The sequence below is a fragment of the Macaca nemestrina genome, chromosome 5, assembly GCF_043159975.1.
Source record: "Macaca nemestrina isolate mMacNem1 chromosome 5, mMacNem.hap1, whole genome shotgun sequence".
NCBI classification, from domain to species: Eukaryota; Metazoa; Chordata; class Mammalia; order Primates; family Cercopithecidae; genus Macaca; species Macaca nemestrina.
Window position 1 is genome coordinate 5,207,121 of NC_092129.1, and position 27,756 is coordinate 5,234,876.

The 27,756-nt window shown below is 48.2% G+C and overlaps 1 protein-coding gene across 7 annotated transcripts in view; it reads left to right on the plus strand.

Annotated features, from left to right (window-relative positions):
- LOC105487633 (ribosomal protein S6 kinase A2) overlaps nucleotides 1–27,756 on the plus strand; it is a 460,596-nt gene that overhangs the window by 426,285 nt on the left and 6,555 nt on the right. For all 7 annotated transcript variants that reach the window (XM_071096223.1, XM_071096222.1, XM_071096225.1 and 4 more), the window contains 5 exons: nucleotides 16,764–16,853; nucleotides 18,629–18,787; nucleotides 21,613–21,774; nucleotides 24,979–25,055; nucleotides 26,586–26,703. In XM_071096223.1, the coding sequence (XP_070952324.1) occupies nucleotides 16,764–16,853; nucleotides 18,629–18,787; nucleotides 21,613–21,774; nucleotides 24,979–25,055; nucleotides 26,586–26,703 (606 nt within the window). The remainder of the gene's footprint in view (nucleotides 1–16,763; nucleotides 16,854–18,628; nucleotides 18,788–21,612; nucleotides 21,775–24,978; nucleotides 25,056–26,585; nucleotides 26,704–27,756) is intronic.

Below are 27,756 nucleotides of genomic sequence, written 5' to 3' on the forward strand. Positions count from 1 at the left end.
ATGCGGTCACCCATTAAAAGGTAGTTTTGCAAATCAGGAATATTTTCAGTCATATCCACCACGTAGGGACTGAGCACCTCTCGTAGCTTTGTGTATGACATACACCAAGAGAAAAGTTTTGGGGCCCCAATCTTTTGAGAAAATAGAGTTGGGGAACAGGTATAGGATTTGGCAAGGAAAGGAAGGAAAGAAAAGAGGGAGAAAGGAAGAAAATACTTTAAAGAAATAAATAAGCTTGTATTATTCACAACAAACTTTGGCAGAGAGTTAATGGTTTTACTGCCAACCGTCAAGAACAGTATAGAGAAACAATTCTTTATAACCCTATTTGGCAATCTCTACATAGTAACTTTAGCTTCTGTAATTGTTGCTGTTTAAATATTTGATCTGGCAATCCAGAATACCAGTTTCTAGAGATTTTTGGTTAGTAAAATGTAGATTAAAGGTAAAGCTTCCTGCTAAAATCAGAATCAAATTTATGTTTAAAAGAAAAAAAAGACACATTGTACATCCTCTCTAAAAGACAGCAAGAGACACTTGAAACTCCGCCCCTTTCCAGTGGAGCTGAACCCCAGGCTGTTGCAGAGCGAGGTCCCAGCCTGTGCTGCCATCATGACTGGGACCTGCCCTGCTTACCCAGACACGTCTGTAGCACACGGTGCTACACTTGCCCTTCAAAGAACATTTGCCCAGCCAGCAAGTAGTGTAAAAAGAGTAATTTTCATCAACTGTGATTCTTCTATACGCTGAAAAGATTGTTCAAAATAATGACAACGTTGAAATGACCCAATCCCATCCTCATTTGCCCAGAGCTCCACTGAAATTTTGTGAAAACAGGTATTTCAAAAGGGTGGATCCTCAAGCATGGCCTGGGATCCTCAAGCATATTCACTGGGAATGTCTACCATGTTTCTTGCACTGGGAAAACGCTTTGCTGTCACAAACGACGCCAGCTGAAAAAAATCTCAGGTCCCTTGATTTTGTTTGGGTCAAGAATTTATGGATTATTGACAAATTTATCTGGAATTTCTCAAACAAAAAAGAAAGTTTAAATATAGAGAAATAATCAGTTTGTGATTTGCTCCGATAGCATCTCTGTGTTTTGTCTGCCCAGAGTCTTGAACACATCCAGGAAAGGTGAAAGGAAGGAAACAGATCATGATTTACAGTTCCTGGAACTGTAATTGGGTGGAGACTGCAGTGAGCATTACTGTCATGGTAGAATGTCCACCCGTGGTGTGAAGAGCAGGAGAAAAACAGGTTTTGTTATGAAGTGGTTGCCTCTGCAGCCGGGGGCATGTAAGCTTCGTGCGTTTCTAGAATTTGGATTGTTGAGGCTGGTTTGTCCTGCTCCTCCATCTCATTGGGAGAGTTTTTTAAAGGAGAACTTAGATGGGCACCTACCATTTGCGTATCCAGGTGCTGTTCCTGTGTCCCGATGTTCCAGTGGTGAAGAGTAGACCTCTATTCTGCCTTAGACAAGAGAATTTCACTTGTATTTTGAAATATATTTCACATATGCTTTGTAAGCATATATGGCTTACAAAGCCACATATGGGCTCCTTGGAATTTTTTTCTGTCTTGGTCATTGCTCACAGAATTTCTTTAGGTTGTTTATTGGGTGACAGCAATCCCAGAAACAATCACTGCTTCCCAGTGAGCTCAAAGAAACAAGCCTGTGGGTTGGTCAGCCCAGCAGCCACGGTGCTCTTCTAGAAACAGCCCGCTACTATGAGGCAGATCAGCCCCCGTTTTGTGCCTCTGCAAGTAAATCCCCCAGTGACGAGGCGATGGTGTGTTTTCTCCTAATATTCCCATATCCAGCTCTTATATAGATGCTGTCTGAATTCAGCTTTGTTACACGGCTTGTAACTCGGTCCCTCAGTCCTCAAAGATCTTGTTGAGGTCAAACTCTGTGGAGTTTCAGCAACAGCTCTCGAGAAGCCAGGCACTATGGCTGTGGCCGATGGTAGAAGAAAGAGCCTGGTCTTCCTGTTTCTCTTTCACAAACCTTGAAGTTCCCTGGACAAATTTGGCCAGCGGACATGACAGGGATTTCCCTCGTCCCTTCTGAGACTACAGTGGGTCATAATGTGTGGTCTGGAAGATGCATAAATTAACCAAGCACGGGAAGGTGCAGCCCCATGAAGGGCCCCGGACTGTTCAGAGAGATGTGGCTCATGGTCCAGAAGGCTCCTATGATCAGAGCCATTTCAGAAGCACGTTTCAGCTGGCCAAGGGAGCGGTGACAATAAGTTCATTTATCTGTAGGTAGACATGGTCGTTTAGATTTCCTCCCACGATGAACAAGTTGGCATTTCTGTGCAACGAGCTCGTTATTTAGAATGGACCCACTTGTTACCAAAACTGCTTTGACCAGTGCAGAGCACTGTGCGGTTTTGTTTTCAGCATTTCCAGGTGGAATGTAGTTGAAATACTTTCGGCCTTTGTCTGTATCCACTGACTGGTTCATGAGAAGCAGCATTCCCACCTATTGACGGACAGACTAAGAAACGGCAAAGTTCAGTGACTTCTAACATGACCCAGAACTAAGCATGTGGCAGCTGGTTGTCTGATATGTGAGCTGGATCTCAGCTCAGCAGATGTCCAGCCGAGACTGTCACTAGAATCCAGCTTTACCACTCCCAATTGCCGCTTGAGCCATATACAAGCCCACCTACCCCTGGCTCATGGATAAAAACGGGGTCTGCTTCAGAAGCAGTCCTGTCAGAGCCAGACAGGGCATCCTCCCATTCAATGGCATGGATGACCCAGAAATGTCCCCACCGAGTAATGACAGAAAGAGGAATGCAGCAATCTTTACTAAACAGTGAGGAGATTGACCAGAATTGATGGATTCTGCCCAGGGCAGTCATATTCATTTGGGGTGACTGTGGCCCCCAGGGGACACTGGCAATGTCTGGGGACTTTCTGGTTTTTACAGCTGGGTAGGGGCTCCTGGCATTGGTGAATACGGGTCAGGGAAGCTGGTTAGCATCCTGCAGTGCACAGGACAGCCCCTACAACCTGCTGCCCCAACGAAAGGTTGAGAAGCCCAGCCTCAGCATCCTTGTGGGTGAGGGCAAGTGTCATGTAGATAAAGGCCAGGAGGCTGATATTTTGGAGATGGAGATGGAGTTTTTCTTCTTCCTTGAGTTTCTGGTGAGTCCTTTAGCAACAGGATGATGATTGCCCAACAGCTCAGTGTTCCCCACGTGCTGCAGGGCAGCCCCCACCCCACCCCACCCCACTGTGACTGGGCCACGACTTAAAGTGCAGGCCCTTCTAAGAGGAGAATGGGGCCATCTCTTCACCTCTGTGAGGGTCAGGTACGGAGGTTCAGAGTGAATATGGAATCATAGTAGTTCTCACATTCTTAGAATATCATTATATTTTGCTTTAAGTTACTTCTTCATTTTTGCAGGTTTCTAATTTTGCTACCAGAGTTACCCTGAAACATGTAAACTACATTTAAGGTTCTACTTAAACCAGGTTACCCGAGTAATCAAACAACAAGATTGTTCGATTTGCACTTATTTTCAGCTGCATTTTTCACTTGAGTCCCTGCTGTATGCTGGGTACTGTGCTAAAGGTTGTGGGAAGTGATAGCTCGAATTAGTCCTAATTTTAGTACCGATTCGAGCTGTCACAACCTCCAACACAGTACCCAGCTTACAGCAGGGGCTCAATTAACATGGGCTGAATGACAACCTGGATTCCCAGGCTTGTCCCTCCCTCTCGACTTTGGCAAACAACAATAGAATGTCCAAGATCCTTCACTGGGGCAGTCTGGCCTCGGGCGGGAGGACACTGACCCTCTTCCTTCTCACACGCACAGCATCGTTTCAGGCTGGACTTGATGCAGCGCATTCTGCCAGTGCCCCCAGCCAGTGCTCTGATGGTTGAATGAGAAAAGCAATTATGTTCCCTCAGCGCTTCCTCTTCCTTTTATCAGGCACATTGTAGATGAACAGATGTGCCCTACTTTCTAATAACTACGAACCATTTTATTGGGACAAAATAGCTAAGTAATCTGATGTAAAACTAAAGTACGCCTTTGTTTTTATAACCAATCCAGGGAGACTAGTGGTGGGCGATGCAGTTGTCCAGGGCTTCAAAATACCATGACAGATGGCTGCATAGCTGTCCACGCATTAGGGCACCCTGCATTTAAAATAAGATTCAAATAGAAGTAACTATTAAGTGTTGGAGGTAATCGTGATCCAGGAGGATTAAAAGGGAGGGGAGAGGTGTATTTGAAAGGAAAAATAATATTCCTATTCCATCAAAGATGCTGTGTTCACTTTATAAGAATTGAGAGAGGAAATTATTTGTTTTTATTCTTAGGTCTTTGTTGCTTAACGGAATTAGGTACATATTCTAGATAGTGCTGATTTGTATAAATGGAAAGATTCCTGGCATTATATTGGTGGGGGAATATGTAGGAATATGTAAATATATACAGTTGGCCCTTGAACAACACGAGGTTGAATTTTGAGGATCCACATATGCAGATTTCTTTCAGTAAATATATTGGAAAATTTTTTGGAGATTTGTTACAATTTGAAGAAACTCACAGACAAACCACATAGCCTAGAAATATTTAAAACATTAAGAAAATGGTATGTCAGGATGCATAAAATATACATAGATACTAGTCTATTTTTATCATTTTCTACTATAAAATATACACAGATGTATTATAAAAACTTAAAATTTATCAAAATTTGTGTGCTCCAGCATAGACCATACATGGTGCCATTTGCAGTTGAGATCAATGTAAACAAACGTAGATTCAGCATTAAATCATAGCTGCATCAAATTAACTGTGGTGAATACGGCACTACTGTAAGAATTTCACAGCGGCCTTCCATTGCTGCTGTAGTGAGCTCAGGTGTTGGAAGGATCCGCTTTAAATGTCCTGTGACACTCATCATCTCCATGTGAGCAGTCTGTGTATCCAGGGAATTGGGAATAGCCATAAAAAATGGTATCTTGTGGTTCTCACGTATTTTTCACCCTGTTTAGTGCAGTACCATAAACCTTGAGTAACACCATAGAACCCCTAAGAAGTGCCATGCCACTAGGGACGCTGTGTGTGCTCCCAAGAAGAAGAGAAAAGTCATGACATGACCAAAAAAAAAAATAATAATAAGTTGAATTATATGATACGTACCCCAGGTTGAGGTCTGCAGCTGTGAGTCCCCCCCTTTTCAGACAGACGATCCATCTTGTGAACAGACGGCATAAACTCAGTATATCCATAAATACAGAACCATACACTGAACATATTTTCCTTACGATTTGCTTAGTAACATTTTCTTTCCTGTAGATCATATTATTACAGAATTTGTATTAAGAATACAGTATATAATACATATAACGTACAAAATATGTGATAATGGACTGTTTATGTTATCAGTAAAGCTTTAAGTCAACAGTAGGCTATTAGTAGTTAGGTTTTGGGGAAGTCAAAAGTTATATGTGGATTTTCAACTTCTTGAGGGGGTCGGTACCTCTAACCCCCATGTTCAAGGGTCAACCGTCTACACATATCAGAGCTAATTCACTACAGAAATGTTAGCTTGTGTCACTAGTATCTCCCCTTCTCATAGCTTCATACAGGTACCTTGAGAGAGCTCTTGGCCATCTCTACTAGTGACTCAAGTTCTTATTTATTATAGATGTCATAATAGGCATAAAACTACATCACTCGAGTGTCGGTTTTGCCACCTTGACCCTCTTTTGCAAAACACCAACGTCAGTACATATATGAAGAGGAAACTGCCTGAGAACTGAAGTTTCTGAGACCAGGAGCTGCAGGCGTTAGATAGAATGGTGACGAGAGTTATGAGGATGACGGGAGTAAATACTTCATACTCAGTACGTGCCAAGCACTGCTATAAGTGCTCTGTATGTGTGAAGTCACTTAATCCTCACAGCACCCCACGGTGTAATTATTTTCATTATCCCCATGAGGGAACAGAAACTAAGAATGGTTCAACACATATACGAGAAGTCACAGCCGGTCAGTGGGAGAGCAGGTTCCCTTCCAAGCAGTCAGACCCCGAGTGCACACTCTCGACCCCTGTCCGGCAGACCCATTCGTCATAAGGCGGGGAGCCCCAGTGTTCCATTTCAGCCAGATGCTCTATGCCTCTCAGAGTACCCAAACCGTGAAAGAATGAGGCAGCGTTCAGAGCAGATGGGGCTGGGCAGTAAGGCTGGGCTTCAGAATAGCTGGGAAGTCAAGTCACGGGACCTGCAAGAAAAATCCATTGTTTGATAAACAGCCAAGGTCCCTAGGCTGTAAGGGGAAGGTGTGCCAGGTACAAGCGGAGCTCTGTGTAAAATCGCACCTGAGTCTCCTGGTCTCACGAGTCTGGGTGTACCCCGGTGGAAGGTCCTGCTGCCACCAAGTAGGCCACGGTTCAGCTGTGTAAGCGCTGAGCGGCAGCCAGGCCGCTTCCTCCAGCTTCACCTCCGAGGGCACAGCGCACCTGGTTCCTCCAGCATTCAGCTGCGAGGCCACTGTCAGGGCACCGGCCCCCGGCAGCGGCTCCAGCTTCCTTCCGCACAGCGTTCAGGATGGTCTGCGTTCATGTAGACCTTTGTTTGCAGTCTGTGCTCCAAGGTCACTGGCAGCACTAGCCCCGGCTCCTGTGGATCACAGCCCGCTCGTCTTCAGGGCAGCGCCTGGGCTTGTTGAAGAAGCTACATCTTGAAAGAGCCCATGGCCTAAAGCTGGGCACTGCAGTGAGCTGCACGGGGCTGGAGAAGGAGAGGACTCCAGGGAGCTTGCGTTCAAGCTGACTCCAGAGGATCCAGTGCCAGGTCCTGCAAAGAATTCTAAGCCATTGAGAAAGCAGCGGATGGCTCCACCATGGGGCTTCCCAGTATCACATGGGGCATTAGCTGCACCCCACCTGGGGAAGAGAGGTGGCTGTGCTGCTGTGTCAAACCACTGTGGCCAAACCTGGAAAGAGAGAGGTCAAGGCCAGTTCTGTTGTTAGGGATCAAAATGCATTTTTTATAGAAATCATGTGAAAATTTGAAGCAAAGAGAAACAGCAGTTGAGAGGTGAGCTATGTGGAGGAGCAACATTAACCATCTCGAGAACTACAGACAGAGGCTGTAGGTGCCTTCACAGCCACAGCAGAAACACAAAGGAGCGTTCACAAGCACAGAGGCTGGGACTAGGAGCGGTTAAATAAAATAGAAAAGAGAAAAGAAACAAAGCAACATTTAGATGGACAAGGAGGGAAACTGGGTAGCTTTGGTAACAGATTGCATGACTGAGGAAAAAGGTGGCGTAAATTTCTCTTCCACCAGAAGAAACTTAAAGAAGACGGGAGAATGATGGTATCGCCTGCCAGAACAGCAGCTCTGTCCAGCCTGTGTCTCTGCACAGGCATTCTCTAATCAAAGAAGCTCCTCAGTGGAATTGGCTGGGCAGTTGTATATCCTCGAAACACACATTGGGAAGCTGCCTTTGTGGACGATTTAACCCTTTGCCCGTTTTCCCCGAGAATACTCACGGGCAGCACTTGCAGCGACAGCGTTTGCCCCGAGATAACTTTGCCGCGAAATATCTCGCTTTTATTATTATTTTTGCACCGCTCTAGTATACTGACTTTGGAAACAAAGGACATCATTCTATTGATAGCATTCTGTTTTTAGTAGTGGCATTTCCATTTACAGAATATAGTCGTCATCGATCGTTGATAATGTCAAATCCTAGAAAACGTAGCAATTCCTACAGGGGATGTTAACTTCGTTCTCAAACAGTTGTTGGCCAAAGATTCATTTGATGAATCCAATTTTTCCAAAATAGACAATTCTGATGATTCACACGATTCTGATATTAGTTCTGTTTAGAAATAACTCCAGTAACAGTTTTTAAATTTTATTTTCACATTGAAAATCAGTCATATTTGCTTCGGCCTCAATGAATGTGTTTATGTAAAATTAAATGAGTGCTGGCAGTGAGCTGCATGTTTTTTTTTTCCCCCAAAAGAGAAAGGCTTAATGTGATTGGCTCATGGTTTTGTTTCTCGTATGCTCAGCCCCTCCCAGCAGGCATGCGGCGGAAGACGGTCATCAGCAATAAGATGTAGCGTGTGTCTCCTGCCCACTGCCATGTCCCCGAGCCCATCTCACAGGCTCCCACCCACCAGCCAAAACTTGGTTCTCGACTCTCCCACCACAAACCTCTGCCCCGTCTTTCAACATGGGCTAATTTCCTATTGTTGACGCAACACATTACCCATCTAGTGGCTTAAAACAACCTGAGCTTATTGTCTTCCAGCTCTGGAGGTCAGAATTCCACAATCGGTCTCACTGGGCTAGAGTCCAGTGTCCGCAAGGCTGGTTCCTTCTGTGGGCTCTGGGGACTGAGAGTGGATACACAGCAGATGGTGGCCAGGCCGGGTGCCCAACAGAAGTCTGACCCGCAGCTGCAGCCAGCCCCTTTATCTACAATACACAGCTCGGGAGGCCAGTGACTGTGTCAGACTTGCAGGAAGCCAGATTGCTATCTCTAGGGACAGCCCAGGAAGCTGAACTATAACTTCTGTGACAGTCAGCCCTACATGGCCAGGACTTGATGAATGACTGACAGCTTCCTACGTTCTGTTCCTGCTTCCAACTCAGGACCAACCAGAGAACACAAAAATGCACCCGAAGCCCACAGGATGCCCCAATTTTAGTTCCCCACCTCCGTCTTTTGCAGCCTGCAGCCCCCTTCACCCGCATCATCTTCCCTACGGCACGTTCCTCCTGCTTGGGTTATTTACTGCCTGTGTGCATGGCCTCGTGAAAACATCCACTCCAGGGCAACAAAGGCTTTGCTTTTGCTGTAGTTCCAGCACCTCAAGAAAGTCGGGCACATGGCAGGAGCTCACTCAATTTTAGCAGACAATGAAGAGGCTCCTCATCTTCATTTAGCATATATATTTGGTAATGAAAGGCTAAGTGTTGATTAAAAGAAAAATATATGGCCAGGCACGGTGGCTCACGCCTGTAATCCCAGCACATTGAAAGGCCAAGGTGGTTGGATCACAGGAGATCAGGAGTTCAAGACCCATGACTTGAGCTTTCCAGCTATTCTGAAGCCCCGCCTTACTGCCCAGCCACATCTGCTCTGAACGCTGCCTCATTCCTTCACGGTTTGGGTACTCTGAGATGCATAGAGCCACTGGCTGACACGGAACACTGGGGCTCCCTGCCTTGTGATGAGTGGGTCTGCTGGACAGGGGTCGAGAGTGTGCACTCGGGGTCTGACTGCTTGGACGGGAACCTGCTCTCCCATTGACCAGCTGGCCAACCTGGTGAAGCCCCGTCTCTACTAAAAATGTAAAAATTAGCCGGGCATGGTGGCGCATGCCTATAATCCAGCTACTTGGGAGGCTAAGGCAGGAGAATCATCTGAACTGGGAGGCAGAGGTTGCAGTGAGCCAAGATTGTGCCACTGCACTCCAGCCTGGGTGACAGAGCGAGACTCCATCTCAAAAAATCAATTAAGTAATTAAAGATAAAGAAAAGAAAAATATGAGTCAGAAGCTTTACTTCATATTTGAATTTTTTAAATGGAGGTTTATAATATAATTGTTCAACAGAGCACTTCGTGCCTTTGGAATGCATTTCATTCTGCAGCAATCCCCTTGTTCAGGAAGCTGGTTACTTTTTTCATTCATAGAGACTTTTTAATTGGACGCTTTTACTGCCACAGATGCAGGGCAAGGTGAGAACATAGACCTGCTCCAGGGAGCTCACAGCTTAGCCATTTAGGAATTGGGTCAATGACAGAACCAGAAACTACAACAAAAAGTGGAGTGCAACTCTGGAATCTGAAATGAAATGCGCTTTACAGTTGGTTTGGCTCTTTCTCTTGGCCTATTGTTTCTTCAAACACATGGTACCGATACACATGCCTGTTCACTGGCGGTTCCACTTGTAAATTTCCCTTCGATTGTCTGAAAGCCCATGCAGGAGAAGGAGAGAAGACCGTGCAAGCTCAGTGGGGCCGGGTTTTCTCAGAAAGAAGCACATGCGTAAAGACGCAGCTACTGCCCATTTTCGGTAGCAAATTTTTGTTGTTATGTTATTAAAAGTACCTTAGTTTGCTTTAGCAACAGAATCTGATAAGAAATAAAGTGAGATCCTTAGAACTGTACAAAAATATGTGTCACCCAGCTCTTAACTACAGTGATGCAGCTCTGTGTCACCCAGTTCTTAACTGTAGTGATGCGGTGTGACCACGCAGGCCTGGAGCACGGGCCAGCCTTCCTGAGGAGGCTCCAGTCTGTACTCACGTGAGACCGTTGAAAAGAGCGTGGTGTTTCTGTGCCCATCTTCACACTGTGTGTGTAATTTGTCAACCAAAAAAGAAACGGAATGAAGACAGATGCCTGGCATGAGTAGAGCTGATTTTTAGAAGGAGAACTGATGAGCTTGGACATTTTCATTTTTTTCTACCAGGATAAAACAGGAGTTGTTTCTCTCTGTCATTAGTTTAAATTAATTTTACAGGAGAAGGTGTCTGTTAAATTTTACAAATGATTACACGCTCTCCTACCTTTTTTCAAATATGATACTGATCCTTTCGGCAAGACAAAGGAAATGGCCTGCCTAGCGCGAGCGTTCTGCAGTGTGAGAACCTGTTCCCGCCATGACTGCCTTCCAGGACTACCACCCGCGTAGTTACTGCCTCGAAGTCATCGGGTCAGGTTGCTCAGTGTCCCGGGAGACGGCGTCTCCACTGATGGAAAGCGACGAGAAAGACAGGGAAGGTAGAGAAGCGCAAAGACCAGAGGAAGAGGGAAAGGTATTATTAAGAGCAGCGAAGTCTCCTGTTGCTGCCTTTGGCCAGCAGGAGGACAGGTGTTATCAAGATTAGCGAAGTCTCCTGTTGTCACCTTCGGCCAGCAGGAATGGCGGTGTTTGGCATCTGGCCGCATGTGTCGCTGCTAAGGAAGATCGTGGTCACGAGGTCAGGAGATCGAGACCATCCTGGTGAACACAGTGAAACCCCGTCTCTACTAAAACTACAAAAAACTAGCCGGGCGAGGTGGCGGGCGCCTGTAGTCCCAGCTACTCGGGAGGCTGAGGCAGGAGAATGGCATGAACCCGGGAGGCGGAGCTTGCAGTGAGCTGAGATCAGGCCACTGCACTCCAGCCTGGGCGACAGACCGAGACTCCGTCTCAAAAAAAAAAAAAAAAAAAAAGAAAGAAAAAGAAAAAAAGGAAGATCGTGGTGGTGTGCCATCGTGTTGAACCCAGAATTGCTTCGTGGGTATTCAGACACCTTGACTTAGCATCTCTAAGGAAGGTGGAAATATTTAGCCTGCTCGGTGACAACACCATGGAAAGCTTGTTTACCGGCTGTGGTGGGTGGCCAGCCCCTGGGGAATGTCCTTTTCTATAGGTTGTAGGAGGCCTTTCTAACCAGCTGTTGCCACATGAAGAAAAGAAAGCTGAGGGAGCTTGTCCCCCACCCCACCACGCCACTCCTACTCCGTGGCACGTCAGTATTATTTGGAGGGGAGGCCTTGTTCATCACCACGCATGCTGAGAAGGCCTCCCTGTTGCATAATAAAGATTATAAAACAATATTATTCATAGAATGAGGAACACCATCCACCAGAGGTTGCTCTAATAAGAGCAAGCCCAACACGGTCAAACCCAAGAAACCGACCCCACAGAGAAGAAGTGCGCTGGTAGGCACTTGGGGCCCCTCCCTGGTGCTCCTAAACAGTGCGCCCAAACCCCGGCTGCCCCGCAGCAATGGACTATAGCCACACCTCACTGCCCACTCCTGGGTTAGCACTTTCCAGCCTTACCTTTCTCAAATAGCTCAACCTCCCTGCAAAAATAAAAACAAAAGCAAAAAAAAAAAAAAAAAAAAATTGGAAAAAGAATGACAGGGGAAAGCACCAGCACTTCCTGACAGCATCCGGGATGGAAACGCCGGGTCGGAACTGCCTTGCCACTTCATGTCAGAGGCTTGTCTGCTCTGCGCAGGCTTGATTTGGAAGAATTCTCCCAGGTCAGGTGAAGGCAGGAGCCCAGGAGGGCAGTGTGAGAACCTGTTCCCGCCATGACTGCCTTCCAGGACGTTCCTGTAATCCCAGCTACTTGGGAGGCTGAGGCAGGAGACCCCAGTCTGTGGGACTTCCCTTCGAGGACGGGGAGCGCCATTTCCCATGCAAACCCACCCTCCTTACTGCCCTGTGCTGCAGAGGCTGGGAGGCCAGGAGGCTGACTGTTAGGGACCGTTTCCATGCCTCTGGCTTCTGGGCAGTTCTGCTAGTGCGAGACAGACACCACAGGACAAGGGTGGGAAGAGAAGTGTTGGGCTGAGGCCTTTCTGCTCACAGCCCCTGTCAGGGTGCACCTCCCCACCCCTGCAGCCCCTTCCGGTCCTGTGACTCACCCTCCCCACCCCTGCAGCCCCTTCTGGTCCTGTGACTGTCCCTGTGCAACTCTTTGGCACTGGGAGCCAGGACCACCCCCAAGGCATTACATTGTGCCTTGCTGGCCGGGCCACTGACCTTCCAGCCACTCTACTATTTTGCAAACGATCCTTTAATTAAGCCCTCTGGGTTGACCCAGTTGGTATGACATCTGATTTTTTTTTTTTTCCCTCTGGGGCTTTGACCGAAACACGCTCCACTGCTGACATTAGTTTTGAACATCACACTGCTTCGTGGCACTGACTCGCAGTGAGGATTCAGAGACAGGACCGAAAGCGGCATTTCAGGGCTGTAAATGTGGCAGGTCACAGCTGCTTGGTCCCTTGCCTGGGGGCAGCAGGGTAATTCTATTTTATCTCTGTAATAGGAATAACTCACTTGTACCAAGTGTTTTCTATGTACCAGGGAGAGTATGAAGGGATCAATTCATATTAATTTGTTGAATCTTAACAGTGAAGCAGAGGAGTGCCTGGTGTTTTCTAGTTTTTACAGATGAAGAAAGCTAGGTGTGGAGAGGCCCAGGGAGCTCCTGCAACTCCGCACGGAGTGGACAGGGAGGCCAGGTGTCAGCTGGGGTCAGACTGGCTCAGCGGCTGGTCCGCCAACCGTGTGGCACATGGCCTCCCCAGGAGCAATGCCTTCCTCCACCCTTCCAGCCCTCCACGGGAGCTAAGCCTGCAGACACCCACGTTCAGGTACCAGCAAGTGACATGGCCATGGGCCGAGCCACCCACACGCACAGCAGCGTTTTCGTCTCAGACAGCAAACCTGACTTCCCCTCGGGAGCAAACCAGGTGTTTGCTGAAAGACCGCTGGCTCTGCCCTGCAGAGAGAAACAGGAGCACTCATGGGCCCCTTGGAGTCTCTTCCAGATGAGCTCCTGCCCCCACAGGACCTGGGCCTGGGAGCTGCTTTGGTTTTCCTCGATTTCCCAAATGCCACCTCAGAGAACAACTGGTGTGTGGTGGTTGGTTGTTGACAGGGGTGCTCTGGGGGTTCCGCCAAGCAATTAAATGATTTTGAAAGGCATAACTAATATGTTTAAAATGTAATAAAAGCCAACATGCATGCTCAAATGTATATCAGATTCCAGTAAATGACCAGGACAGTGGCTCCGATGGGTTGAAATCCAGTGCGCCTCACATGGGCACATACATGCTAGCCGTTATTACAATTTAAAATAATTTTTAAAATAAGCAAGAGTTTAAGGTAATCTGTCTTTGAAAACTGTTTACAAATACTTATCACTGTAAGTCAGAATTTTTCTGAAGACTCACAACAAAAGAACACATAGAAATAAAATAGATAACTAGGGTTGATAGGGCAGCCATCTGTAGTCCCAGATTTTTTTTTTTTTTTTTTTTTTTTGAGACGGAGTCTCGCTCTGTCGCCCAGGCTGGAGTGCAGTGGCCAGATCTCAGCTCACTGCAAGCTCTGCCTCCCGGGTTCACGCCATTCTCCTGCCTCAGCCTCCCAAGTAGCTGGGACTACAGGCGCCCGCCACCCCGCCCGGCTAGTTTTTTTGTATTTTTTTAGTAGAGACGGGGTTTCACCGTGTTCGCCAGGATGGTCTCGATCTCCTGACCTCATGATCCGCCCACCTCGGCCTCCCAAATTGCTGGGATTACAGGCTTGAGCCACCGCGCCCGGTCCCAGATTCTTTAAAATAGTCACATTGTCCTCCAATTTCAGCTTACAAAACACATTTTGGAATTTTTTATTTAATTATTTGAATAGACAATATATTCTTGTGGTTCAAAATTTTAAAAAATTCATGCCGATACAGCAAGGTCTCCCCCCACCCATGGCCCCCCAGGCACCCCGTTCCCCTCCTCACAGGAAGGCAAGGCAATTAAATGTTTCCTCTTTCCTTCCAGGGTTATTTTATGCACCCACAAGGAAATGGATGTGTCTATTTGCATTCTTCTCTCCGTTTTTAAAACAAGGGGTGGTGTAGGACGCACCTGCTCCGCGTCGGCCTTCTTCACTCCATGTGTCTTGAAGATGGTCCCTGGCGGTGGAGGAAAAGCTTCCACTTTCTTGTTTGCTCCGCGTCCTCTTCCATTGTGAGAGCGATAAAACAGATTCATGCTTTATTGTGAAATCATATTTGCGGGAAAAAAATCTTCTACTGAATTTTTTTAAATAAATGTATACACGTGTTTTAACCGTCTCCAATTGCAAAGACAGGATCCCGGCCCAGAGAGACGGGATGCCCACAGGCAGCCAGGAGCAGAGGAGTTCGGGTACCAGACAGCCGGCTTCCCCTATAGGGAGTGCAGGACCAGCCTCCCAGGACCTAGTTAGGCTGCGGCATATGAGGGAATGTCCCCCACCCCTCCTTGAATGATTGTTTTAAAAGTCTCTACTTGAGAATGATGCATTTATGTTGGTGATAGAAACAGTCCTAGTGTACTAGCTAAAACTTCAGTAGAATTAAATGCAGCAGAAGGAGAGAAATTTTGTGTCCGGAAAGGGACTGTAACTCTTCTGCCTGTTTAACAACGCAAGCTGTTAGGACTCACACATCAAGGGCCACTGATGCAGTCAGAGCTGAGTGGTGGTCATGGCAGAGCATCCTTTAAAACTATAATGGGGTGAGAACTGGCACTATGGTGATTTTTTATAATGGTGACAGGGAGTGGAGGAAGGGTGACTAGGGGACAGATTCCGAGCAGTGAGTCAAATGCTACCCAAGCGTTTAGTTCTCTAGAGTAAAGAAATAGCCAGGTGTAGTGGCTCATGCCTGTAATCTCAGCACTTAGGGAGGCTGAGGCAGGAGGATCACTTGAAGCCAGGAGTTTGAGACCAGCCTGGGCAACACAGCAAGGCCCCATCTCTACGAAGAATTTAAAAATTAGCTGAGTGTGGTGGCACTCACCTCTGTAGTCCTAGTTACTCTGGAGGCTGAGGCAGGAGGATCGCTTGAGCCCAGGGGTTTGATGTTGCACTGAGCTATGCTTGCACCACTGTACTCCAACCTAGGCAACAGAGTGAGACCCTGTCTCTAAAAAAAAAAAAAAAAAAAAAAAAAACTAAAGACATAGAGTTTTATGCAAAGCTCTCTGCCTACAGACTTTGACATGGTAGAAGTTAAAAGCAAATCGCCCTCATATTCTAGTAGTAAAATGACTGCACATTCTCCAAATAGAGACTATTTTAAAATTAGGTTGAACTAATGTGAGAATAGTACAAATCATGGTTAGGAAGGTGTTCCTAATCGCTTTTCTTCTGAGTGTTGTTTGCAACATACATGTTGCTAATTTCCTGTGAGTGGGGTGCCTTCCTCCCACTGGTCCTGTCCCCACAGCAGGGCAGCAAGAGCGGGACTTAGGCACCTCCAGAGGGATTAGCCACCAGGGGCCAACAGTGACTTCCTGTTTCCAAGGTAGGCTTAATCATGACACCCTGTCCTCGGAAACCATATGTCTCCATGGGGTTGAAACAACTTTATCTGTTATCCTAAGACATCGGCTACAGATGCTGGGCAAGGGAAGGGAGCTTGCATATGTCTAAACAACAGGGTGGATCTGACCTGTGCACCATCCCCAGCATCTCTTGGTGAGAGCCGTGTGCCTCAGCTCATTTTGTGGCTGGTTTGTAATTCCCAGAACAAGGCAGGAGGTGCACAGTGGTTGGAGGTTTGCTGAGGATGGTACCCACTGAGGAGGGTGGGACACATTCTGTTACTCGGTTGCAGTTGCATGAGCTCCCTACACATGCTTCTCCACCCAACCTTATAACCTCTTAACTTTCATGTTTGAAGTCTTGTACTCCTTTTTTTTTTGAGACAGAGTCTCGCTCTGTCACCCAGGCTGGAGTGCAGTGGCATTGTCTCAGCTCCCTGCAACCTCTGCCTCCAGGTTCAAGCGATTCTCGTGCCTCAGCCTCCTGAGTAGCTGGGATTACAGGCATACACCACTATGTCCGGCTAATATTTGTATTTTTAGTAGAGACCAGGTTTTGTCATGTTAACCAAGCTGGCTGGTCTTAAACTTTGGACCTCAAGCCACCCATCTACCTCGGCCTCCCAAAGTGCTGGGATTACAGGCATGAGCCACCTTGCCCAGCCTGTACTCCTCTTTTTAAATGTAAATCTTAAGCTAGTTGTGAAAGAAAGGACTCGCCATGAATTTCCAGGCAATCTCAGGCTATCTCTTGGTCGGGTGTGAGATTGAAGTGGTTGGGCCACCTGGGACCAGACTTTACTCAAACTCAAGGGTCCACCAGCAGATACCACCCGGAAGCCTAAAGTAGACCTCTCACTGCCACATGCTGTGTTTGTTCCAGATCATCGATAAGAGCAAGAGAGACCCCTCGGAAGAGATCGAGATCCTGCTGCGGTACGGCCAGCACCCGAACATCATCACCCTCAAAGATGTGAGTGGTCCTCGTGCAGCAGCATCTCCACTTCCTTCTGTTTCTTCAACTGGCACAAAAAAGCTCCCATTCACTCTAAGCAAGCTTTCTCACATCTCATGCCTGTCTGAGCTGTTTTCCACCACCCACATATCTCAGTCACTTGCAGCTGACTTGCTGGACGGTGTACTCAAGTCTTTTTGATAGCCACCGCCCCAGTCATGGAGGGAGCAAGTAAAACAGAGGAAGAGAGAGCTTGTGTGAATGACAGCCCACAGGTGGAGTCTCTCATAGAGGCCCATGGGCTGCAGGGTTTGGGATCCAGGAGCAGAGAGAGGAGACAATTTTCCTCCTCACGCTCCAACTCCAAACTGATTCCAGCATTGTGAACCTAGAGCCACAGGGTATTGGGCCTACCTCAGTTTCCCTCATGCATAGTGATTGGTGCATGCAAAGGGTCTTAACAAGCAAGCTTGGCATAAGAATAGCCAGAGCGGGCCGGGTGCGGTGGCTCACACCTGTAATCCCAGCAATTTGGGAGGCATAGGCAGGCTGATCATTTGAGGTCAGGAGTTCAAGACCAGCCTGGTCAACATGGTGAAACCCCATCTCTACTAAAAATACAAAATTAGCTGGGTGTGGTGGTGGGCACGTGTAATCCCAGCTACTCGGGAGGCTGAGGCAGGAGAATTGCTTGAACCTGGGAGGTGAAGGTTGCACTGAACCGAGATCACACCATTGCACTCCAGCCTGGGCAACTAAGAGAGACTCCATTTCAAAAAATCAAAAGAATAATCAGAGCATATTTTTTAATTGAATTCATGAGATAAAAGCCAGTATGGAGGAAACCATCGTTTTCTATTGCTTCTCTGAAGCAACAGCATGGCTGTGGTATGTGACTTCGCCCTGGACTCTGCCTAGCCTCTCTGCTCCCAGCGCCTGGCCACTCGGTGCTGTCTGTGCGGCAGCAGCACAGACATCATGGGAAGCTGGTTAGAAATACAGAGGGCCAGGCCCCACCCCAGGCTGCAGGACCGGAACATGCATTTTAGCAAGATCCCCCAAGATTGGATGCACGTTACAGTTTGAAAAACACTGCCCCTGAGGCCCTGCCTTTGCAAGGTGCTTTGCCAATATTTGCATTTCTTAACGTCTAAATATCTCCTGGCAGGCCGGGCACCGTGGCTTACACCTGTAATCCCAGCCCTTTGGGAGGCTGAGGCAGGTGGATCACTTGAGGTCAGGAGTTTGAGTCCAGCTTGGCCAACATGGCAAAACCCTGTCTCTACTAAAAATACAAAAATTAGCCAGGCATGGTGATGTGCACCTATAATCCCAGCTACCTGGGAGTCTGAGTCAGGAGGAATCGCTTGAACCCAGGAGCTGCAGGTTGCAGTGAGCTGAGATGGCACCATTGCACTTCAGCCTGGGTGACAGAGTGAGACTTCGTCTCAAAATAATAATAATAAATATCTCCTGGCAGAGTCATGAAGCCATTCATCTCAGCTAAGGACACACCCATCTCGTGTGTCCCTACTCAGTCCCTGCTTAGCAGTGGATTATTAAAACCATATTCTTCCTAAAAAGAGCACATCTGGTATGACAGGAATGGCCATTCGCTTCTTCCCTGCAGAAGCCTTGTTTGCACTCCCATAGGACCCTGCGGTCCCAGCCTCTCCCCTGTGACTTCCTCTGCTGCCCCCTCTGGAGTAGTTGCTCTTTCACAGTAACCAGCCGCGGTGACATGCGGTGACGTGCGCGTCCCTGAGGCCCATGTGCGCCCCTTCACTCCACAGGTCTATGACGATGGCAAGTTCGTGTACCTGGTGATGGAGCTGATGCGTGGCGGGGAGCTCCTGGACCGCATCCTCCAGCAGAGATACTTCTCGGAGCGTGAGGCCAGTGACGTCCTGTGCACCATCACCAAGACCATGGACTACCTCCATTCCCAGGGGGTAGGAGCCGTGCCTGGGGCAGCCATCAGGGAGGAGGGAGCTTCAGGGAGGGAACCAAAACCACAAGGGTTTATGGGTTCAAGAGCTGAGAACGCAGATTGTCCTGGAATTCCTTCCGTGCCACCATTGTCCCTCTTGTGTCTGGAGGCTCAGCGACGTGCAGGGGGAGAAAATTTCTCTTTTCCCGGCTGGGCGTGGTGGCTCACGCGTGTAATCCCAGCACTTTGAGAGGCCAGGATGGGCGGATCATGAGGTCAGGAGTTCGAGATCAGCCTGGCCAACATGGTGAAACCCCGTCTCTACTAAAAATAATAACAACAACAGAAAAAAATTAGCTGGGCAAGATGGCACACACCTGTAATCCTAGCTACTCAGGAGGCTGAGGCAGGAGAATCATTTGAACCCGGGAAGCGGAGGTTGCAGTGAGCTGAGATAGCACCATTGCACCCCAGCCTGGGTAACAGGACGAGACTCCATCTCAAAAAAAAGAAAAATTCTTTTTTCCCTCTGCCCATCTTAGTTCTTCGGTGGAGGCCGTATAAACAACACTGGCCAAAGACAGGTTAACAAGAGAAAAACAGAAGTTTATTAACATGTGCATCTCACATACACACGGGAGCACTCAGCCATGAATAACTCCAAGGAATTGTTAGAACTTGAGCTTATGTAGCATTTTAACAAAAGAACAATAAATTTGCCAGGTGCAGTGGCTCACACCTGTAATCCCAGCACTTTGGGAGGCTGAGGCAGGTAGATCACCTGAGGTCAGGAGTTCGAGACCAGCCTGGCCAACATGGCAAAACCCTATCTCTACTAAAAATACAAAAATTGGCCAGATGTGATGGCGCACACCTGTAATCCCAGCTACTCAGGAGGTGGAGGCATGAGAATCGCCTGAACCTGGGAGGCGGAGGTTGCAGTGAGCCAAGATCATGCCACTGCACTTCAGCCTGGGTGACAGAGCAAAACTGTCTCAAATTTTAAAACTTTTTTAATTTTAAAAAGAAGAATAATTTTTAAAGAAAACAAAGAGAAAGGACTGCATTTCTAGGGCAGCAAACTGTGGGAAGCTAGGTCTATGGGAAACTAATAGACGATGAGGGCTAATTAGGAACATTTGTTATGGAGATCATTCTGGTGGCTTCTCCAGGCTGTAAGGGTCTAGAGTGTCCCTTCCGTCCTTCCAGGCAGAGAGGGCAGGAGGGACACCTTTACCCATTTATATCCTGCTTTTAGGTAAAGAAGGGGAAGGCAGAGGGCTTTGCTTATATCTGCATCTTTTCCGTTGTTTTCAGCTCAAAATAATCCTTATGGCAAAGCAGCATATTTTGGGGTGGCTGACTCTGCTACCCTTTGAGAGTCTAAAATTATTTGTACCAATTTTAGCCAAAAAACTTTGGCCTTAATCAAAAGAAACTGACAATTTTCATTACTTGCAATGGGTAACGTTGAATTCATTAACCAGTGCGCAGGGACGCTGAGGCAGGGATGGCGGTGATGCCTGAGGTTCACGTGGGCCTCACCGTGATCCAGGCTGCACTTCAAGCTCTTCATTCACTGACTCCCTAACCCTAGATCACACCCACCGTGCAGGCAAAGGGCACAGGAGTTTGAGTATCTTGCCCACGGTCACACATGAGTAGGTGGCCAGTGTGGTTGGACCCCGACCCTCTGGTTCCAGGCAGTGCTCTCCGTCCCAGCCCTGGCCTCACAGGGAGGCGGCTGTACCGTGTCACACGTTTCCCCTGTGCGCCGTCTCTTCCCAGTGTTTCTCCTGAAGCAGGAAATACGGTCTTAGCCAGCTGTGTGCGTAGTCCTGAGCCTTCAGAATGCAGTCATCTCCAAACAGGGGAATATTCTTCCAGGACCACACACTGGGTCTTTTCTGTGTGGTCACCCGGTGGTCTTGAGCATTAAGCTCTTCCAGGTTTTCCCAGTACAGTCAAACTCAGGGGAAGCCCTTCGGATGATGCTTTCTGCAGATCTGCTCATATTTAATGAGCGGAGGCAATGGAAGTGAAACCACAATCTTTCATTTCCTTGCCGTCAGGACCTCTGCAAACCAGGCCTGACTGCTGGAGTGTGTCCCTTTAATTCCCTTCTACATCCTCCCACTGGATTTTATTAGGACAATTGAGGCGTTCAGGATCCAAGCTGTACAAAGACACGCCACATGTCCTCACAATGGCCCTCTGTCCCCTCAGAACACATTGCTTTCTGCCCTAAATAGCCGCTTTGCTTTGAGGTGCGCTGGCCCCACCATCATTGCAGCCAGCGCAGTCCTCCCTGGGAGGCCTCAGAGCATGATTGCAGAGTGACTGCATGATCACGTGGCCCCGGTCCATCTCCCCCACGAGGTGGTGCGCCCAGGACAGCAGGTGCCTGATCTGTGCCGCTCACTGGCGCTGCTCCAACACCTGACAGTGCATGGGGGTGGGCACACAGGGAATAATTACTGAATGAATATCATCTTTAAAATGCTTTTCATTCCCATCACCAGAGCTCACCACATTTCCTTTTATGTGGCAGCTCCAGTAAGCTGCAGCCTCATCTTGGAGAGATGCTCACTTATTTACTCAAATATTCATTCACTGTAAAAGCAGGTGACACAAGGGGCTCAGATGTGAGTGACTATCACAGAAGAGGAGAAGGTGGGGGGCCCTGTGGAGAAGACAGCAGCTGTTGACACTGCTGGCCTGCTGCCTCCTTGCAGGACCTGCTGGGAAGACAATTCCCAAAGGCACCGTCCCCTCCTAATGCACCTGCCCTCCCTCTCCTGCTCAGTTCTCGGCCCCCAAGTAGGCACCGTGCCTTCTGTCTTGCAGGTTGTTCATCGAGACCTGAAGCCGAGTAACATCCTGTACAGGGATGAGTCGGGGAGCCCGGAATCCATCCGAGTCTGTGACTTCGGCTTTGCCAAGCAGCTGCGCGCAGGGAACGGGCTGCTCATGACGCCCTGCTACACGGCCAACTTCGTGGCCCCGGAGGTGAGCATTCCCAGCCTGCAGACCCAGGCCCCTCCGTCCGCAGAGACGCTCTGCCCCTCCCACTGCAGAGCCACTGGACAGCGGGGACAGCGGGGACAGCAGAGGCGGCTTGAGCCGCGTCAGCAGTGGTGTTGGGAAACAGAAATGAGAACCTTCAGTCTCCTGGGCCAGAGGCCAATCTTGCTTAAACACAGTTGTTCTTATTCTCATTTTCCCACTTGAAAAAACTTTTCAACAGTAACATTTTTATGTAAAATTGTCTTCTGTAGACAATTTGGATGAAATCTCCATATTTATTCCAAGTTAGAGAGATGATACTGTAGTCTCCTTATACAACCAGGACAGAGCTGCGATTCACCTGGGATGGGAGATGGATCCGTCACAGCGCAGGGAGCAACTAAGTTTACGGATTTCCTCTGCACCCCAGTTCTCACTGCAGATTGGTTCCCCGGCAGCAGCAAGTCAGCAGCTGTCAGACTGAGAACCGCAGGGCTCCAGGGTGATTTACCACGGAACGCTCACGTTGGTCAGGGTCTGTGTCTGCTCCCAGCCCCACTCAGCAGCTGTCAAGGCACCCGGTGAACTTCTCTCTCTTTTCACGTTTCCCAGGAACAAGTTCCATTAGGTTCTGAAGTCAAGGATGTATTTATAAAGCTAAGCCCAATTTCTTGCCTTTGAGAAAAGCCACGGAATCTGATCCGGTGGTAAAAAGAGGAAGGGAAGGGCGGTGGCTGATGCTGCCGGTGGGATGGGGGAGGAGGGAACTGGGAAGGAAGACAGACTTCAGAGTCTGTGTGGATCCCGCGGGTTCTTGATGGAACCGGACCAGAGCTGCTCCGGTGGGAGGGGCGTCAAGCGAGCAGCCAGGCCTGAGGCGCCTGGCATCTCGTGGGGGTCTTGGAGCTATTTGAGAGGTCACCCAGGGCCACTGGTGCATGGTAAAGATGCTTCTGCATGCTGAGACATGAATGGACGTGCAGTCAGGGGCTGGGCTGAGAGGCTGTTTTAGGTTATGCAGGGGTTATCCAGACACGTGAGCAACCTGTGGCCCCTTTAAAAATAACCAGGTTTGGCTGGGTGTGGTGGCTCATGCCTATAATCCCAACACTTTGGGAGGCTGAGGCAGGTGGATCACCTGAGGTCAGGAGTTGGAGACCAGCCTAGCCAACATGGTGAAACCCTGTCTCTACTAAAAATACAAAAATTAGCCAGGTGTGGTGGTGTGTGCCCATAGTCCCAGCTACTCGGGAGGCTGAGGCCGGAGAATCGCTTGAACCCAGGAGGCGGAGGTTGCAGTGAGTCAAGATCACGCCACTGCACTCCAGCCTGGTTGAAAGAGCAGGACTCCGTCTCAAAAAATAAAAATTAAAAAAAAAAAAGGAACCAGGTTATAAGTCTCTGTTCTTGCCTTACTTAATCAACATTAATATTGGTAATATTACAGGGGAGGAAAATCACATTTTCCTCATCCCTCATAAGTTCTTAGCTGGACCAGACCCCTGTGACAAAAGACAGATTAACAAGAGAAAAAGAAGTTTACTAACACATCTTCTGATGTTTGCATGGGAGATGCCCAGGGAATGAGTCGTTCTGACAGAGGTGGCTTTGAGTCCAGCCTACATGACATCTTCAAGAAAGAACAGAGAATTTTTAGAGACCTGGCAAGACAAAGGAAGAGGGCTTTGGGTCTCCAGGGACTGCAGCTTGGGGAGGTACAGGGCTGGCCGATGGAGGCTGGTTCTATATGGGACCACATGGGTCCAAAGCTGTCCCTAGGGAAAGCCTTTGTCCTCTCTGGTGGGGGGTTGGTACCTTTTGTCTTAATCCATGTCCTGATTTTAGACAAATGGAAGACACAGAGCGCTCCTGCATCTGCTTCTTCTTAGGTATCTTCAGCTCAGCGCCCCTCACGCCTATGCAGCATATTTTGGGGTAGCATATTCTGGTCTCCCACAATATTGATTTTATTGATTACAGAATGCCCTAGGTTGTGATACTCCTTTGCCATTTACAAAGCACTTTTACCAACTTTTTTTTTTTTACTTTTACTCTCATCCACCATACGAAGTAGGCAGGGTATAATCTATTAACCATGTTTCGCAGATTCAGAAAGCACAAGCTCCGTGTGTGTAAGTGACTGCTGAAGGCTGCCCAGCTGATGGATTAGGAAGTGAGGCTTGCACCATGAGCACCACATTCATTCAGCACGTGCTGGCTGGTCCCCTCCATGGTGCAGGCTCGCACACGGTGGCAGCGATACAGAGAGGAAAGGACAGGCTCCTCACTCTCATCTCTATGGAAATTGAGCCGAGCTCTCCCGACTCAATATTTAATGCTAAATCCAATCATCTGCAGTAATCCATGAGCACTGATGCGGCTTCCTTTGTTGTAACTCAACTGTAACTATCTCAGAGGATTGCCCTCTACTGAAGTATGTAATCCTAGCATGCATACAAGTTTTGCTGCTTTAACAGTTCTTCAGAAAAATTAAACATTATCATGTAGCCCGGAATGGAACTTCTGGGTATACACCCAAAAGACTTGAAGGCAGGAACTCAGACAGACATGTGTCCACCCATGTTCACAGCAGCACTATTCACAACAGCTGAAAGGTAGAAACCACGCGGGTGTTACTAAGTGATATTAGCCAGTCACAGAAAGACAAACATTGCATGATTCTACTCATATGAGGTCCCTAGAGGAGTCAGATTCATACAGATGGAAAGTAGAAGGGTAGGTGTTAGGAGCTGGGGGACAGGGAATTGTTGTTTAATGGGGACAGTTTCAGTTTGGGAAGGTGAAAATGCTCTATGGATGGATGGTGGTAGTGTTGGCACCGTGATGTGAATAAGCTTAATGCTACTAAACTGCACCTAGAAAGGGCTTTGATGGTCAATTTTATGTTATACGTATTTCGCCATAACAGAAAAATCCTTCTGCCTTAAAAATTAAGGCCCTCCTTTTTAGCCTGTGTGTCCTGTGTCTGGCAAGAGCACTGGTTCACCATGTGGCTGTCCTGGGAGGAGTCCCACTGCAGCACCTTAGGGTTGGCTTTGCATTAAGCAACAGTGGTCACACCGAAGACACGGCACTGTCCTCCTCCTAGTCCCCAGCTTGCTGGCATAGGATGCCGCTGGAGAAATGTGCTGTCAACCTGAATGTCCTTCGTGAAGGGCATGCCGGTGTCCTGTCGTTCCCTCCTAGGTCCTGAAGCGTCAAGGCTACGATGCGGCGTGTGACATCTGGAGTTTGGGAATCCTGTTGTACACCATGCTGGCAGGGTAAGCAGTCGCCTCAAACAGGTGTCAGGAGGAGACACGGGGCAGCAGCCTCAGTGACTGGTCTGTTAGGGGACCAGGGCCAGCCCCGTCCTAGTGTGCACATGTGGGCAAACCCAATGCGTATGCAAACACTCCCAGACCCTGAGTGAACACTCGCAGACTTCCTTAGCCCCTCAGGACAACTGGACAAGAGCAAGAAATGTAGCCACACATTTTCTTTAAACTCAGCTCATGAACAAAACATCCAACATTTTGCCAGCATAGTCCCCATTCTCTCTGCTGACCCTGCCACTGTCTTAAATGGTAGCAACAGATGTGCCTTCCAGACATCCTCTTAAACCAGAAGCATCCATAGCAGCTTCAGGGTCAAACAGTGTCTGTACCTGGCTTTCGTGGTTGTGAGTCATGCATGGGCCGGTTCATTGTGGTGAGACACGTGGTGTTACAAAAAGTGGCCTGGGCCTGCCATCCAGACAGCTAACTTCCCTCTGAGCCCCACTCGCCATTAGCCATGACTCTGGGCTAAACACTTGAACCTGTACCGGCCTCCCTTCCCTCTCCCCTGAGTGAGAAGAGGACACACCGTGGCTGCTTCTAGGCAGGAAGGTCTAGGATCCTACAAGATCTGCTGGTTCCTATTACGTTTATTAAATACTTGGAGGCAAAAAGAAAAGAACCCTAGACCATCCAATCCTGTTTGCTCTAGCAAAATGGCCTGAATGCCCCCTTGAGAATGAATGAGCTCGGCCTGCTTTTCACGTATTTCATCAATAGGTAGTGTCCACAGCAGAAGAGTAAATCAGGTGCCTGAAGCCGCACCCCGAGGACTGCAGTAGCAAAGGAAGAAACCTCAGTTTCTTACCAATGCCACAGTCAGGTTATTTTGTGATGCTTCTGATACTCACTTTGCCTATATGGAAAACTAGATCACAAACTTTCCCACTAGAGGAAGCGCTGGCAGCACACATATCCTTCCTTTTCTAGGAGTGTGTGGGTGTGTGTGAAGGTGGGACACCAGGAATACCTCCCACACGTTGGAATACGGTCAGGGCTGCACCAAGCATGTATGTGTATTCATGCATACGCTCTGCATTTGCAATGGAGACTCAAAAAGTTAACTTGTCAAAGAACACAGAGTTGGTAACAGATCCACCATGGGTCTTTCAGACTCCACGTCTCAGGCTCTCTTGCATGATGCTACACCGTCACCATGGAAACCATGGCACCAGGCAGCTCACTAGGCCACCCCGTCCCAGTTTACCTGGGTCCAGAGGTGATACAGCACAGGTCTCACAGGGCTCTCCCACTTTCCCATCAACCTCTAGCCACCCAATGGCTAAGGAAGGAAAACGGGCATAGTGTTAAGAGGTAAGTTCCGAGTTCCGCTTTCCCGTGAATCCTGGCTGCAGAGCAGAGGAGGGGGAAGCAAAGCGCTGTTCTTTTTAACAGCCGAGGGGTGATAGTAACTTGAAAACTTTATTTTAGGTTGTAAAATGGAAGCTCATTACCACAAATTGTCTAATTATACAGATTTACCCCTTTTGCAAATGGGCCAGACGATACCCCTGAGGAGATTTTGGCGCGGATCGGCAGTGGGAAGTATGCCCTTTCTGGGGGAAACTGGGACTCCATATCTGACGCAGCCAAAGTGAGTACATGTCCCAGCGTCGCTTTTAAATATTCAGATTCTGAAACAGCCATATTATTTCTGAGGAAGCCAGTGGATAGGTTTTATATAAGTAGTGTAGGTATTTTATTCTCAGCATCTTTTTTTTTTTTTTTTTTTTCTTGAAATGGAGTCTCACTCTGTCTCACCTAGGCTGGAGTGCAGTGGCACAATCTCGGCTCACTGCAGCTTCCGCCTCCTGGGTTCAAGTAATTCTCCTGTCTCAACCTCCCAAGTAGCTGGGACGACAGCTGTGTGCAACCACACCCGGCTAACTTTTTTGTATTTTTAGTAGAGACTGGGTTTCACCATGTTGGCCAGGCTGGTCTCGAACTCCTGACCTCAAGTGATCCACCCACCTCGGCCTCCCAAAGTGCTGGGATTACAGGTGTGAGCCACCACGCCTGGCCTTATCCTCGGCATCTTTTAAGCCTTTCATCTAAAAACATTATTTCCAAAAACATTTTTAGCATGTTCACATTTTCTAGTGTCTTGGTATGTTATACAGGGTTCTCCAAAGAAAAAGAACGCGTGTGTGTGTGTGTGTGTGTGTGTGTGTGTGTGTGTGTGTGTGGTGTGGAGAGAGAGAGAGATTTATTTGTAAGAAATTGGCTCACGTGACTGTGGGGATGGGGAAGTCTGTGACTGCAGGGCAGCCGGCAGGCTGGAGCCCCAGGGAGGAACGGATGGGGCAGTTGCCCAGCACAGGCCGTCTGCCACAGAACTCCCTCCTCCTCAGGGGAGCACAGTCTTTTTCCTAAGGAGGCCTTCCACTGACTGGATGAGGCTGACCCACATTGTGGAGGGTAACTGCTTTACTCAAAGTCGACTGACTTAAGTGTTAACCACATCTGAAAAAAACCTTCACAGCAACATCTAGACTGGGTAACATAACCCAGCCATGTTGACCCATAAATTTAACCACCACGCTTTTAGCAATATTGCAGAATGATTGCCCTGCATGTTCATAAACCAACCAAGTAGAGCTGTGGTTCAGAGATGTACTTCTATTCTTGTAAAATACTTGGAGTTTGG